The 17,017-nt window shown below is 31.7% G+C and overlaps 1 protein-coding gene across 12 annotated transcripts; it reads right to left on the reverse strand.

Annotated features, from left to right (window-relative positions):
• Window positions 1–338: 338 nt before the first annotated feature.
• Window positions 339–16,507, reverse strand: hts (adducin 1-like protein hts). 12 transcript variants are annotated; one of them, XM_040711470.2, is made up of 13 exons: window positions 16,152–16,507; window positions 15,808–16,012; window positions 5,839–6,160; window positions 5,365–5,744; window positions 5,062–5,304; window positions 4,789–5,001; window positions 4,598–4,734; window positions 4,403–4,541; window positions 3,521–3,631; window positions 3,160–3,454; window positions 3,005–3,082; window positions 2,216–2,281; window positions 339–1,746 (listed from the first exon to the last, which is right to left on the reverse strand). In XM_040711470.2, exons 3-13 carry the CDS (start codon window positions 6,116–6,118, stop codon window positions 1,550–1,552), a joined length of 2,139 nt encoding a protein of 712 aa, XP_040567404.1. In that variant the 5' UTR covers window positions 6,119–6,160; window positions 15,808–16,012; window positions 16,152–16,507; the 3' UTR covers window positions 339–1,549. The 12 variants fall into 12 exon arrangements, with proteins under 12 accessions (XP_040567404.1, XP_071744927.1, XP_040567405.1 ...); XM_071888826.1 differs by having other exon boundaries at window positions 2,876–3,082; XM_040711471.2 differs by lacking the exon at window positions 2,216–2,281.
• Between the last annotated feature and the right edge of the window lie 510 nt (window positions 16,508–17,017).

Here is a 17,017-nt window from a genome sequence, read left to right on the forward strand (position 1 = left end):
TTTTTCATGCAGTTGAATAATAAATGATTAATTAACTTGAAAAAAGATTATATGACCCTTCCTCAAAAGATTATGTACATATAATTTCCTAATTATAATTATAAGTATATATATTAAAGTATCTTCCATTATCCTAAAAATATGTTAGACATAATATTATTTGAAGACCTTTTGAAAAATAAATAACTTAAGTATTTAAGGAATTTTACGGTGCTAAAAAATGGAAAAGTATTACAGTAGTAAATTCTTAGTTCTATACATATATTTAATGTACTTTCAAAGGGAAATCACTTTAAATTCAGGAAAATGAAAATAAATTCATAAGGCAAAGTGTATAATAGATTCAATTATTTTTGTATTATATATAATTTGACTATGCTAATAACGGCATTAGTAAATGTGATTTTAACTGCAATTAAATAAATAAAGAGGGGGGAGGGGGAAGAAAAATAGCATCAACCACAAAATATTTCATTTCAATAAAATAGTTGGTAAGAAAGAAAGAAAGAGTAACTTAAAAAAGCTGCTTTTTTTGGGTGGGGGCTAAAAGCTTAATTCTAAACAAACAAAAATGGCTAATAAGGATAATAATAGTAATATATTGCGTGACCATTGAATTTCTTTCTTTTTGTAGAAATATTTTTGAGGGAACAACATTACTGTATATATTTATGAGGTTGGTTGTATTACTAAGGAAGAATTTTGAGTTATATTGTTAGTAGTAGGGGCGCTATTGTTTTTTTATTATTATGATAGGCAGTTGATATTGATAGAGTAATAAAATAATAATAAAAAAAAGAAGGTAGATATAACGAAGGACACATCACTATTGTGTATTAGTACGCAAATTAACATAAAAAAACACCTTAAAATAAAGATGCAAAACTTCTAAGAAGGGTTGATGTTAAAATATATATATATATATGTATATGAAATGATAATTATGATACACTAGATAAATGTCATTAGAGCAACTTGGGTATGGGCGTGGCAGTGTAAAACAGAAACAACTAAAAGATGAATAGATGATTATGATATTCAGAAGAAGAAAAAAAAAGAGTTCATCTTCACTTAGTAACTAAATTTTTTGCGCACACAACATATGTTTTAAGTGGTTGAATTGCTTGAATAAACTTAAATCAAGAATTGTATAATTAAAAAAAAAAAATTAAATGAAAAACAAAAGAAAAAACTAAGATGTGTTGAAACATAATTTTTTAAGGGGTTTTAATTTGTATGTTAAAACCATTAAATACATAAAGCCAATATAATACATAGCGCAGCAGCTTCTTCACACATACTTAGTGTTTATAATAATGTTTGACTTTGAAAACTTCGGGGAAAATGAGTTTCTGTGCAACCAAGTGCTCACTTTAGAAGAAGTAAAGTAATTTTTCTCAATAAAAAAAAAATACTACCCACTTGTTCAAGACTCAATGGGCTTATAAATATAAATTTTATCTATATATATATATATAAATATTTATCTTGAATTTATTCGTTAGGTCATAATTATTTCTCCGAATGCAAAATGATGAGGGGGAATTAATTAGGCTTTTTCTTTGTCCTTCTTCTTGCCCTTGTTCTTCTTTTTTAAGAAAGATGGAGTCCTTAATCCGGATCTCTTTTTCTTTTCTTTCTTCGGTGATAGCACGGATTCAGGATCGGTTGCCCTAGATGTGTCGGCCTCTCCTTCAGAAAATGTTCGGTTACCATCAGTTTCATCACCGTTGAATGTGTGATCACCTTCATAAAAACATTTTTTTTAAATTAGTAAATGATTCAACAACATTACACAAATTTGAAATAGACGAATGACAAAAATTAATGATAAAACAACCCCGAAAATGGCAAAATATGGACTATAAAACTATGAAAAATAATATATTATTAAAGATCTAATTATGCTGAATTAAAATATGTATAAATAATGACTCAAATGATATTAGTGCAAACAAAGATACGATACAAAACTATCTGATAACTTAATGATGTATGCAAGTAGTTAGTACCAGACCACGCACTTATACCTTTTTATAATATTTTGTATAACCTTGTTCTATAACGATATTATGGAATTAAATAAAACACTAAAATACTTGAATTGATTATTGTTAAGTATTTGCACAAATTAAATTAAGTTAATGTACCACTCATACAAGTCAACTGTTAGACATTTCAACTAAAACTCTGGAAAAAAATTGTCTAATGTTACCCTTTTTCTGCGCTATAAGTTTCGCAGTATTGATGGTTGGCTTTGGTGGTAACGCTGGTTTTTCCCCTTAAAAAATAGGAATCAAATATTACTCTTTAAATATTTATAGACTACATTAGTTAAACAAAAAATATGTTATGATCTAGAAAAATGGTAAGTAAATTATTTTGGGATATTATCTGCATATATATATATGGAATTTAATTCCAGATAAAGCGAAATATATCATCGATAACGCCATGCAATTTCTTTTAAAACAAACATTAAAAGGATTTTTTTTTTAAAGCTCATAGTAATGTTAAAATATTTTAGCAAGTTGATCATAATGGACCTGATAATCAATATATCATCATCGTCATAATAATGATAATTATTTTAACGTATAAAACAACAAAATCAATATTTGGATTTAAAATTAGTTATTAAAATCGGGATTGTTATAAGATTAGGTAGGGGTTTTCGAACTCTGAAGCAGTATCCACTCAAATAGTAGGTATATAAGTTGCTATTAATTACTTTGGAAAGTTCTAAATAATTAATTTAAGGATATTAAGAAAACAGTAAATTATTGTGTCTTCCCTCCTACTGAACATGACACTTTAGTTTGAAAACCCCCGTTAGTAATGCATCGAAATTAATGTTAGTAATGTTAGTATATACCATCATGCTCGGTATCGGAAGGAGAAATTGGAGACAAAACTGGTGACAAAACACTAGGATCAGTAGCTTGCGAAGAAGCTACAGGTTGATCAGACGAGGAAGGATGAGCTGATGAACTCAAAATTTCACCTGCGTTAGCTGCGGCGGTAGAAGCTGCTGTAGAATCGATAGTTGAATATTCATTCATTGCAGGACTTGGAGAATAGGCTGGAAGGGTTTTAGAAAAATGAATTAATTTTAAATAAAATATCTATAAATATTAAGTGACTAAGAGGGGAACTTACGATTTTCTCCTCTACTTTTGCAATCAACAACACGTTGGTATTCGGCTAATTCTTCGTGCGTTACATTATCGAATGGATTTTTCGCATAAGCAGAACCATAGACTGTCGCATGATGTTGAAAGTCCCTTTGAATAATACCCTTAGAAGCAGCTCCAACTTTAAAATCGACATGTTCGCCCGAATGAACAGCATACGACTTATCCTGCATGTCTCTTGCCTCTTCCCATGTTTGACCTTCCAAAACCTTAGACTCAGGACCAGCAGTAATACCTCCCGCTCTTCTACCTTCTTTCATCTTAGGATGTAATTAATAAACTGTTAATAAAAGAAGAGTTCATCTATCTTTTGTTCAAATACTCACAGCTTTCTGGATTTTTTTGAATTCTCTTTTGGTGGTACCCAAAGGAACGAATTGATTAGGACTTTCTACTTTTATTGGAGTTGAATGAGATGGAGAAGCGTCTGCCACCCACTGGAACAAAAAAAGAGACAACAACAATTTAGTGTGAAGTCATTTAAAAATTAGCGATTAAAGACAGTAAAATGAATAATTCTAGCAAATCTAAGAGATATAAACGTAAAGACTATTAATTTCATATAAATTGAAGCTGTCTCTTTTGATGTGGGCTCAACAGGGAGGATAATAGGTAAATAAACACTTTAAAAAGAGGAAATCGCGAAGATTTGCACAAGAATTAATCATTTTACAAAGATATATTACTATTATACTTTTTATTGGTAATTAATTTATAATCGGAAAGCGATTTACACACATAAATAAACAAATATTTAATAAAAATAAATTTATATTCTAATGAGCTCTAAATATGGATTTTATATCATTCAATATAAAGGTGATCAAAATAGTAAGAAAATAAAATAATTATTCATCTAATTAAATTCATTCTCAATCGAATATCATTTTTGGATTTCGTTTGTGCAAGATTTTAATTCACGTGAATGCCCAAGCTAAATGTTACAAATAAAAACTGCAGAACTTGTAAGCTTCTAATGAAAAAAAACGAAAAAAAGTCAAATGAGAAATAATTTTAGAAATTATTCTCTAGCAAGAATATATGTAGAGTATTCCTTAAAAAAATTATGAAAACACCTAACTAATTACACTTTAATGAAAATAATTATGAATACATTATTCCAATACAATATAAACTGAGTTCACACATTCACAACAAATTACTGTGAGGCAGTGTTAATATTTGTCTTGAATAACAGCAACTTCTACCTTTGTAATTTTCTTAGGATCTGGAGTACCAGTTTCAATTACTTCGACTCTTTGGTAAACATTAGGAGAATTCATCCATTTTGATCTCTCTGCTCCTTTCTGCGCCTTGGTCAATGTTCCTAATATAGCTCTTAAAGGTCTAAAAAGCATATGTTAGGCTATGAAGAAAAAGCAAAGAAGCAAATGACAGCTTACCCATCTTTATATAGATTTTCTTCTTCTAAAAGATAGCCAAGAGATGAAACAGCCGGTGGAACTTCGACATCACTTTTCGGTCTAGATGGTTCTTCTTTAATTAATGGATATCGGTATAGGTATCCGGTGCGATACCCCTAAAATAAATTAACAAATTAATAAGTTTCAACTCTTGATAGAAATACACATACAGCGTTATCTAGCATCCTCATCAAAGCCTCGAATTCCATTTCACCGACACCCCACTTCCTACTTTCGATTGTTTTTTCTCTATTTCCATCAGGGTCAGTTTCAGACTTGCTATCTACTCCTCCACCGCCCCTTTGACTCACTTCAAAAGCTGCTGTACGTGACTCTTCGTCAATAACTACCAGATTATCAAGACCATAAGGCATCATTTTAACCTAATGAACACATTAATGCATTGTGCCCTTAAACTTTATAAATGTATGTATTAATATTACCTGGGTGTCACAGGCAAGAACTAGATTTTGAAGATAGAAGAAAGCTTCTTCTACTGTTTTTCCACAGCAAACTGCACCGTGATTCCTCAAGAGCATAACCTTATTATGAATTCCGAGATCCTTGGCAATGGAATCTTTTACACTGGCGTCAACCATGATACCCGTGTAATTATGATAAGAAACATCACCCAGTAGACAAGCTTCCTGACATAGAGGTAGCAATCCACATTTCAAAGCAGATATCTATTTTTTTTTAAAGTAAGTATGTAAAATAATATTTCAAAAAATGAACAAAAAACTTACAGCAATAATGTTAGGCATATGAACGTGAATTATGCATTTTATGTCTGGCCGCGCAGCATGAATGGCAGAGTGTAAAACAAATCCTGCTATACTGACTCCAAAATTTGTAGTTCCCGGCTCAACTACATTTCCCTGCATGTCAACTTTCACCAATGAAGATGCTGTTACTTCATTGTAAAGCATTCCATAGGGCTGAAGCAAAAAATGTTCCGTATCCTGACTGATTCGAACCGTAATGTGATTATAGATCCCTTGTGCCCAGCCTTGGAGATCAATGAGGCGATAAACAGCTGCTAATTTACATCTAAGTAATTTCTCTTGTTTAGTATAGACCATGCCTTCCAGGCCCCGAATATCATTAACAGGCAGTGCAGAATACGCTATAAATAAGTTAGTGTAGAATAAATTATGATGTATAATAATTAAAACAACGACAAAACTGCAAGTACAAAAATGATTTAAAAAATTTATTACATCGAAGTCCTGAGGAACATCCGCGAACGTTCATGACGTTTGAAAGAATACTGGAGAGTCCTTCACCTCCATTATCTCTCAGTGAGTCTGTTACAACACGTTCCAACTCTTCTCGAAATAGTTTAGAATGCATGATGGCTTCAACACGCTTTCGCCGCTCCATTTCACGAACATCCTGTTCGATATCAACCGGTCTCAAATTTGACATGTCCTCTTCTTCATCATCGCTTTCATGATGGCCATTTGTAGTGACCACACGATCCGCTTCCGTGTCTGTCATCTTGGAATGTGTTGCTTAGATTTAGTCTTTATAACGGACCTCCTAAACAAGGAAACAAAAAAAAAGACATTACGAACATTGTTAAATTAATCTACTTTTTTTATTGATATGTATGTTAAGAATATAATATGTGGAGGGTAATGGGATTTAAGTATCACCACGACTCGAAAGTGGAAAATGATCCAATATTAGATGAGAAAAAGCTAAATATACGTAGGCTTTTAAGGAACTTACTCCACCCTAAATACTTAGATATACAATTTCTTTTTCATAGTTACTATAAAGGGAATCTATAGTAAACAGAAAGCACGAAAAAGCGTATTTTTGAAATATTTTAGAAAGGGACTCCTCTTCTACCGTTCATTCCTCTCTTCTCCTAACCCTACCCTTCTTCCCTCTCTACAAGAGCAGCTGTGCTTCTTTTTCTGAACGCTAACCTTAAACAGGAGAAGAGAGAAATTTTATAATAAAAGTATGTCAAGCAAAATGTTAATAGTCATTATTATGACTATTGGGCGTACTGACAAAAACTTATCAATTCAATTAGACTTGCAAATATATGAAGGATCAAAGTATAGCTTACAAATATGATTACAATTTCATTACAACATTCAATGACGAAAAGAAGGAGGAAGAATTAGGGATAAAGAAATGACATGAAATTTAATACTCTTATAATCAGTTTATAGTTTGAGAATGATTTTATACATAAACGTACTACACTAAACGAAGGAAATATTATTTCAAGAATTTAATGAAAACTGATCCTCACTAAGAATCAAATAAACATGTTTTAATCAGAGCAACGGAATACACTTAAAATGTCGTGAATTTAATGCTTATATGTATTCGGCGAATGATTGCTTTGTACTATGTATGCACATAGTACAGAAATAAATCCCCTCCACAGTTCAGAAACTATAAATCATACGAGGGAAAATGAATGAATGAAAATTCAGGAACGCATATTAGCACTTAAGTCTACCATACTTTTTAAAGATATGTTAAGCTTCTGTCAATAAAGAAGAGTTAAGGCTTCTAAATGATTCTCATGATGATGATAAATGTGTCCTTGAGTGAGACACGAGGACAAAGAAGTAGTAGTACTCTTGATTCATTCATATAAATTGTGGAAATTGAAGATGACTACTCAAATGCATATATACATGATACAAATATTTAAAATGACTCATTCACAAGAAAACGGCATTGTAGTAGTTTAGGTTGGACTACACTCACAACGCTGTTATTGATTGATTAATCTTTCAAGATGGCGAGAGGAAGTGATGGAAGCAGAGGGGATGAATGAAACTAGTTTGCAAATATTAATCTACATACTTATCATCGAAACTTGAAAGATTTATTGATTTTCAAGATCAATATCACTCGTATTATATTATCATGTCATATTATATCCTACTCAACCCAACCTAGTATGTATTATTAGGGGAAATACTATTAACTATAATTGTAAAAAGTATAAAATGCTTTAATTCTACGTAATTTACAGTCATCATTTTTTCATGTATCTATATACAATACCTACATACATAATAAACTAAAAGGAGGGAAATAATGACACAGGTGGAGGAAAAATGTTCAATAGAAACAACTAAAATATACACACACAGTCATTATATCTATAGATATAATACTACTACTAAGGACAATAACGAATGTTTAGAAAAATATAATAATATAAAAGAATGAGCACGCAATAATATTAGAGGGTTTTTAGAATCAGCAATTTGTTTATTATTGATTTGAAGTACATCACCACTACTCATGACTTGATTCCCTCACCAAACCACCTTCCGAAGTTATGGGGTTGCTGCTTTATATAGGTATCTACTATATATTATCATGTACCTACACTAATAACTGAGAGGGTTCAACACCCGGAGAGCGTATTATTTTATGGAGGTGAGCATATAGAATATATATATACTTCAAGGATATAATGATACACAAGTAAGAAATGATGAATCATCCCTACTTATGAATATTACTACAACCAACGATAAACCAACCAAGGTTATTATTGACGAAAACAATTGACTGATGAATAAAAAAAAAAAGAGGAGGAAACCTCCTTAAAAAGAGCAGGTATGGGAAGAATCTCTATAAATACCATGTTAAAGGCAAATGGGCTTTCCTTTTCGTTACTACTTACTACCTGAAAATGTATGTGTGTCATGAACACATTACCGGGTGGTCCATAGAAATCATAACACTTACTAATTCTATAATTAATGAAGGCTGAGTGATAGAAATTAATTCATATTTCGATTGATTAAAACAAACAATTAGTTACAAAAATAAACAAACCCGAGCTCTCTAACTTACGTAAAAGTCGAGAGAATGACACTTGAACGTGATCGACGAATTTCCATTTGGTCACTCCAAGCAGTTGGGCGTCCTCTGCAAGTCTGAAACGTAGGAGAAGAAGAAAGGCTCTGTCAAAAGAGCCAAACTGGACCAGAAAATAAAGAATAATAAAGAAAACAGCTCATGGAAATCCCCTATAGTCCATAAGGGTCATGAAAGAGAACACTGGGTTCCACACCAGACTGTCCAGAAAGCTATCAAAAAGTGGGTTGAAAGAGCCTTGTAAGGGTGGAGAGGCCACTTTTGACACCAGCAATGAAAGAACCCCATATCCTGCATTGTAAGAATCTCATGAATTCTTTTTTTACACTTTTGGCCTCCCTATAGCCCTGATCCCAAACCACTTTACTACACCTTTTGGGTTTATGTCGAGGGGAAGGCCTACAGTATCAGTCATCCAAACACAGAGACCCAAATCAATTTAATAATTATTGAAGTAATAATTAACTTAGTTGTGTAGAAAATTATAAAATGTAACAACTATTGCTGGAGAAAAAATAAAAGTGACCTTCATCTCTCTTCAATACAAGTAAGTATATTTCCCATATAGGACGACTCTTCAGACAATACATAAACCTTCTAATTAGGATGGTCTACTTAATAGAACAATTAATCCTTTGTACAAATGGAATATTATTTGCAGATAACACATGCTAATTGTGAAATAATAAAACATGTATTATTGTTATAATATTATTGCAGTCATGAAAAACCACAGCGTATAACACACAGATAAAATAGTTAGGAAGTTACAAAAAAAAAAAAAAAAAAAAAAAAAAAAAAATACATAACTTCTAATTTGAAATTGGATGTAATTAAATTAATATCCTTACATCAAAGCTACATCTCATATTTAAATGAAATTATCACGAATGGTGGGGATCTACCTATAACAGCTGTAGTATTTTAAATTACTCAATTATGTATGTGTCAACTACCGACCTATTTAAAAGCTATTATATAAGTCGGTGGTAAAGACAATCTTTAACAAAAATCAAGAAAAGTAGAAAATCCAAATTTATTTTTTTACTTCATATATTGATACAGCCCAATATTTCATAGACATATTTGAGTCGATTATAGAGTTTGTCTTCAAATTTGTGGAATGAGTTAGGATAACCAAGAATTTTAGCTATAGTTAAGAACCTTCGTTTTAAGATTTAGTATGGCCCCGATATGGCAGCTTCCAAATGACATCAGTCAATTATTTTTTTTTGTGACTTAATATTGGCTACTTTATTTGCAATTTAGGGCACTTTTAAAGAATCAATAAGAACGATTTGTTGATAGAAATTGAGGATAATTCGCTGAAGAGTACAAATATTATCCAACCTCAATTTTGAGAAAAATCATTCTAGTTTGACTTTTTGACTGTTGACGCGCTACATGTACAGATTCAAAAATTTGTAAATAATCAATACAAGACCTTAATAACTGGAGAAACACTTATATGTATACATAACAAATCTAAAGTTTCTCACTCTTCCCTTTGAATAAATTGCTCCGTGTAAAAAAAACACGAAAACATTTTATATTATTTTTCCTAGTAGTAGATGATTATATTATTATGATTGATTGGGAGCACAAGTATTGAGGACAATGAGTGTATATAAATCAAAAGCGATGACGAATGAATTGCATATAATATTGTACACTCAGATAATATTGAAATATACAATCAACTATCTTGCAGCTTTCCTCATTCACTATAAAGGGGTATAATCGACTGATAAATCAAGTCATTTATGGTTAAAATAGAGGTAAATGATGTTCTTATATGAATTTAAACCTTAAAACCTCAAATAGCGATATTCTTTCAAATTAAATTGTTTATTCTTATTATTTCTAATAAGGGAGCTGAGTTATGAAGTAATATGATGAGTCATATAAATATAACTTAGGATATTTAAAAGATATAATATGTATGACTCTTTAGTAGTGTCGACGAAAAGCATTCATCAAAATAAACAATTTTTTCAAAAATACATTATGTGTTTAGTGTATAAACAAATTTATGTGTGCTCTCACTGAATACATCTTATTGTTATTATTAGAAAGATCGTTTTAAATCGCTTATTCATGAAGTCATAGGCACTTCATTCCATCTACTCAGAGTGTAAATGACATTATTTGATTATTAAAATAGGCTATTAATACATATTATATAGATATAATTTCTCAAAATATTTTCAACTTTAGAACTTTTACCACAATTTTTAAATGCCAATCATATATGCAGTATTTTTATACATAAAATGAAGTTATGTATACAATATATATATATATATCCCACAACGCTTAGCATAACATAATAAACCCTAGCCTTCTCGAAGAAGAAAAATATCCCAGATAAGAGATTTTCTCCCCATGTTAACATGTGCTGTAGTGCGTGTTACATACAAACAATCTAGTTAGTCGTTCTCATTAAATAAAATAACTTGTTCAGTAACAGTTAGTTATTAATATTGTCATATATTAATCATATGTATATGATTTAAAACTAAGAAAACCAGTTTATTTATAGTGTTTATAGTATTTTTTTTTTTGAAATAGAACTTCACCCCCTCACCCTCTACTAAATGAGGTATTCATAAACGTGAAGTTGTTTTTTTTTAAAAGAAATATGACAAAGAAAATACTCTAATAACGACTTGGGTTGTAAATTGCAAGCATTTGTAGTATGTAAATTTTTTTCAAAAAAAAACAAAAAGACATTGTGATGCAGACAATATTTTAGAAATGTTTGAGAGGAGACCTGCTTAGCTGGCATGGCGATTCATTAAATTACCTGCTAGCAGCTGTGAGATGATGGGAAATTAACCCAATTCCCGCTTTGTATCTAACAAGGGAAAATGCAGAAATTACTCCTTTATCGATCCTCAATTATACTCTCAGTCCAATACCGACTAATACTTGAAAATGGTGTAAATCCTCATAAGTATAAAATGAAAAGAAAATTATATGTTGGCTACTTTAATAGACAACATATCCACTGACAGATAACACACAAGTGCTCCTGGCTCGCTAATCTATATATCTCTAAAGCTTATCATCTCTTTTAAAAGAAGTATGTGAAGATACAAGCCAACATGCAGTGAGAATAATTCTGATTATTTTAAGGTCTTTATTTTTTGTTTTATATAAAGAAGAAGAGAAATTAATATTAATTTCTTTATGTCCCGGGCAACGCCGGTAAAACTCTATTATGTTTTAATTTTTAAAATAGAAAGATATACTTGATAAGAGCAATTTTATCTTGCAGGTTACCAGCATATACTTTATTTAAATGTATGCTCATGAATATCAACAATTTTCACATCCCTACCTTAAACTCTCAGCGTTACTCTCGGCTATTCATGAGCACACACATACTCGTGGTGTCATGAAGAATAAGACAAATGATAATAGCTTTAGAAAATAAGAAACACTCTTCAGGTTACCAACAACCAAAAAAAAACTCGTACGAACAAATAACTTCATTATTCCAAGATGCCATCTTAAGGTCGCACACATCGATTAAAGTTAGAAAAGGAGAAAAAAATCTATGTTTAGTCAATAAAGATTAAAAATTTTAAAGCACAAAATCATTATTTTTAACCTATAAATAATATTAATAGTTATTTTTCAATAGTTGCGCTATGGAGCAAAAAGGGAGACTACCAAATTTGAATTTTTATTTTGATCCTTCATTTTCGAAAATGTAAAAAAATGAAGCACACAATACGCAAAACCAAGGTTTTTTTCAAACTTTGACGGATATGTCAGACCTATAGATGACATTGTAGAACAATCACATTTTACAGTAGTTATTTTCTTACTACATGCCTACTTTCTCGAACCATCCGTAATCAAAATTCATTTAAGTTGACAAACAACCCGCCTTAATGATTAAATCTAATATATTAAAATAATTTCTAGATGAAATATTTCAATAGATTCAATTAAGCAGTTGTTAACCATATCTCTATTGTTATTGACAAAAAAACTATACTTTGTGAAGCGCATACGAGAGAATCGTTAAGCAGGTTTTTATTGCATTTTTTAATACTAAATACTTAGTAAAAGTAGTATAACTCGTTTTCACAAGTATTTTGGTTACAAGGGAAAATATTAATATGTACATAGGTATATCAATGTATCTGACCAAAATACATCCAAATACTTTCTATCAATATTAAAAGAAAATTTCAAGTATTTGAATTGAGTGTTCGTCATTATTTGATATGAACAGATGAAAAGCTTTATATACCTATGCAAAAAGAAAAAAAAGATGGAAACCTTTCTACTTGTATGATAATAATGTAATATCCTGTGCCAATTTTCTTACAAATGGGCGTGCTCAATTTCTTGTAAACAGGCAACATTCAAATGAATGTATAAATCGTCAAAGTAAGTTGTAGTGAATTGGGCCACGTTTTGTTTATTTGAGGGAGGGGGGGGGAGGGTATAATAAGAATCTCACCTTTCTAGGTGTAAAACTCTTTATTAACTATTTTTAAATAGTTAGCCGGTGAAAAAATAAATACCAGACTCCATAGGAAAAACATCAACTCACTTGATCTTTAAATATTACTTAAAATGTGTAATAACAATCCAGTTGCACCTCTAATTTGAATTCATATCTTTTATAAAGAATAGAATTCATTTTTTTTAAATGAGTGTTTGGAGTGAGTTTGCCTCAAATAATTGATGTACAATAATGCTTTAGTAGTTACATGCTTATATAGTACATATACACACACATCCCTCTCCATACAAATCAAGTAATACATAATTTTAAGTGAATTAAGCAACAAATTGCGCTACAAGTCTCTTTTTTTTTTCAATTGATTATTAAAATGTTATCTCTATGCTCTTCTAACGCAGCAATGTGAATGATAGCTACAGTACATATATGTCTATGCAATCGCCTATTTTTAACTTTAAAAAATGGGAATTGATGAGGTCATCATGTAGATAAGTGCAAGACCAAAGTCCTGATTAGAGAAGAAGAATGATCCAACTTCTTCGAATCTGGATTTCGTAGTACTGAAACTTTAAGACTGCTCACGTCGTAACCTTTGATAAGAAAATAAACCCCAAAAAGGACCCAAAATCAGTTAGTGGTTAGGCAATTCTTCGGTTAAACAAGAGTTAGTTCTACTTCAACCAATCAACGTTCAGAACACTGATTAAAAAAAAAAGAAGCAGAAGCTGACAACGAATTACACTGTTCTGTAATTTATGTGTTCTGATGTGCTGGATACGGACCCCAAATGACAATTAAGAAATGAATCACCTCAAGTAAGCTGGGGAGAAGAATGAGCGACTATCCAAGGATCTTTGATGTAGGTGATGATGATGTAAAGCTGGTCATTCAAACATGAAACACTACTTAGGCAGTCACTGATCACTTAACGTAATGACTTATTATTTTAACTGTGGAAGGCGGAAGCTATGAACAATAAAAAACAATACTGGAATGACTCAAGTCTTCACAACACAATTTGAAGAAGCCGATACGGTGACAGAAGTAACGAACTCACTCCACAAACTAAAAACTTAGAACTCTCAACTAAGTCTCTTACAAGCTTTTCTGGGAGCGGCTCAAAGGGAGCACATTCAATATACAAACAGCCACTAGAGAGGGAGGGAGGGAGGTAAAGAGAGAGGGAGGGAGAGAGAGAGAGAGAGAGAAAGAAATACATTCAGCTGCTGTAAAAGGAATGGAAAAGAGGAAGAAAACGACGCTCGCCCTCAAATACCGAGTGTTATCAGAAATTAAAATCCTTTTCTTTACCCTACAACAAAACTTCATTCCAACCCCGTCCACTCCTTCACCATCTGGTCAAACCAGGCATTTCATGTCCCTAATATATCACTACTTTACAAAGGAATACAGTGGACCTCATATCATCATAGATCAATGTAATCTAGTAGAACAAAGATAATTTACTACCTTAAATATGAAAGATGGGCTCTTCCGAGCTGATAACTCCATTGTTTAAGAGCACTGGTTCCCAAAATAGTCTATAATGACCCTTAAAGATGCGATAGAGAGTTATTAAAGGTCTCAAAGAAAGATAATAATTTGGGGGTAATAAATGAATTTTGATGTACGCCCTTAATACAGTTTTTAAAACCCGGTTTGGTGATGTTTTGACTATGGATATACTATCATACGATGAAATTGAAGAATCAAGTGACGCTACAATAAGAACTGATCGGAATACGCTGTAACGAAGAACTTAAGGTGCAGTTCAGTAAGAGGTATCAACATTTTAGGCTTCAAAAAGAAATCCCTTTCTCTTATCCTACTTTATGGTCTATTGCAAGAAAGTTATTGATAGTTTTTCCATCTTCATACCTCGGTGAAAGGGGATTTGGTGCGGTTGCCAATCTTCTTATGAAAAACTAAATCGATTACAAATTTGTTATTTGTAACATAAAGAGACTTGAGATTAAAATCTACTAATTTAAAGCCAAATTGTTATCAAATCAACCTTCCAATTAGTGATTAATTCATTATCTTCTTGTAATGTTATGTTTCGAATTTTTATCATTCTTCCTTAATATGTACTGGATTTTATGTTTTTTAAATGACTTGTATTTTTTTTTTAATGGAATTGTCCAATTTAAAAAGACCTCTATCAAAGTGTGAGCAGTCAAAAACATTTGAAGTTATAAGGGTATTCGTAAAATAAACGGATTAGTGGTCTATGTGCTTAAAAAAATCGGAAGCTCTCTCTAAACAATCACTATTTTATCAAAGTAACGCAATGGGCCTCATGTCATCTAGTAGAATATCGAGAACTCACTGCCTTAGAAATGAAGGATGGGCCATTCTGAGCCGGTAACTCACTTTTGAGAGAAATAAACAATTTCGTCCCTTCTTCCCCTTCCTATTTCTGACAAGAGCGATATGCTTCAAGATTGTACCTGAATGAGCAATTAGAATGAATGAGGTAACGTGAAGAAGGACAAAAGAGGGATTGTGTTGAGCGAGAGGAAGTGGATTTAAAGGAGAATTAAGAGCGAGTCCGGACTCACTCAGGGACAGAAACGAGCAGGGGGAGAGAGAGAGAGAGAGAGAGAGAGGGAGAAAAAAGAATGAGAAGAAAAGAAGCGACTCACTGATCTCATAACGAGTAGTAAAAAAAGTGGAAAAGAAGAAGAGCAGAAGAAAAAGAAGGAAAAAAGAAGAACCGCGCCCCAAAAATAGATTTCATCACCAAGTGATTCTATGTAATTCTAAGAATGAACCACTTCTAATACCATTCCATAAATCAAGGGAAATGACTAACAACAAAACTATTTCTTACCTTGTATCGAGAAACTTCTTTCCCTCCTCGTTGGAAGTGACTTCGGAGACCGGAGTTTAGATTTGCACCAAGGGAATCTTAGCAGCTCCAGCAAAACATAAAAAAATAAATAAATATAGAGGGGAAGTGTAAAAAAAGTATAAATGTAATGTAACGAGTCTCTTCTTTTTTTTTTTTTTTTTCTTGTTTCCTTCTCTCAGCAATCCTGGAAAGAAGAAAGAGGAAGACAAATATAAGACCCGATAGTACAGCCTAAATAGCCTTGCTCCGCTTTCTCGATAAGAAAACAAAAATCAAAATGGCGTACGCGTTACAAAAAAGCTCTATTTCTCTTACTAACTTACTGTAAGGCTTTAAAACAAAGTTGCTTGGGGATACATGGTAGTGGAGTTATCTTTTTTTCCACCAAGATGTCGCTCTTTATGATGCCACATATGACGTTACTATATCATTCTTTGTAATTTTCTCTTATGCCGAGTGTAACTTTTTCTTTCCTTCGAAAAGTTTATCTTGCTAGTTCACTTAATAAAAAGGGTAAATTCATGGAGGTTGTAAGTTATATACAGTCATATTCGCGCTCCTAGCGGAATAAATAGTATCGCTACGACCACTTTCTTGTACAAATATTGATCACGTTATGTTCGTTTCGCTACTTTATTTTAAAGTATTAGTGAACTCACTCTCTCTTTCCTTTTCATTTATTTTTTTATTTTTCTTCCACTCTCTTTCCTGTTTCGTGTTTTTTTTCTCAATGTGTAACACCGGCCTTTAGGTTGTATGTGTTTTACGCACTGACAATAACGTAGGGAATTGTATTTTATAATAGGCCTAGCTTTGCACGATTTTAAATAAACTCAGCTATTGACTTGAAACTAGTATGTTCCAAAATTTGCAATTCATCATTATACACTCTTTTTAATGTAGAGTCCTAAATTAAAATAGGATAATAAAATTAAAAGCAGTCATTTCAACTATTTTGCTACATTTGACTCGAAACAAGAATCCGATTTAAGAAGTTATTCTGTTGTATCATCATCATATTGAGTAAAGTCTTTAAGACCTGACCTTCAAATATGGTCTTTATATTTTTTTATAGTAGTAACTTTTAAGATGTGGGCTGTGTAGTGTTAGCTGAAAAAATACATGATGTAAAATTGAGTAATTTTAATAAAGACAAAAAGTAAAGTAGAAAATAGACAACAAAGCCAAC

Source organism: Lepeophtheirus salmonis, chromosome 5, assembly GCF_016086655.4.
Source record: "Lepeophtheirus salmonis chromosome 5, UVic_Lsal_1.4, whole genome shotgun sequence".
Taxonomy (NCBI): Eukaryota; Metazoa; Arthropoda; class Copepoda; order Siphonostomatoida; family Caligidae; genus Lepeophtheirus; species Lepeophtheirus salmonis.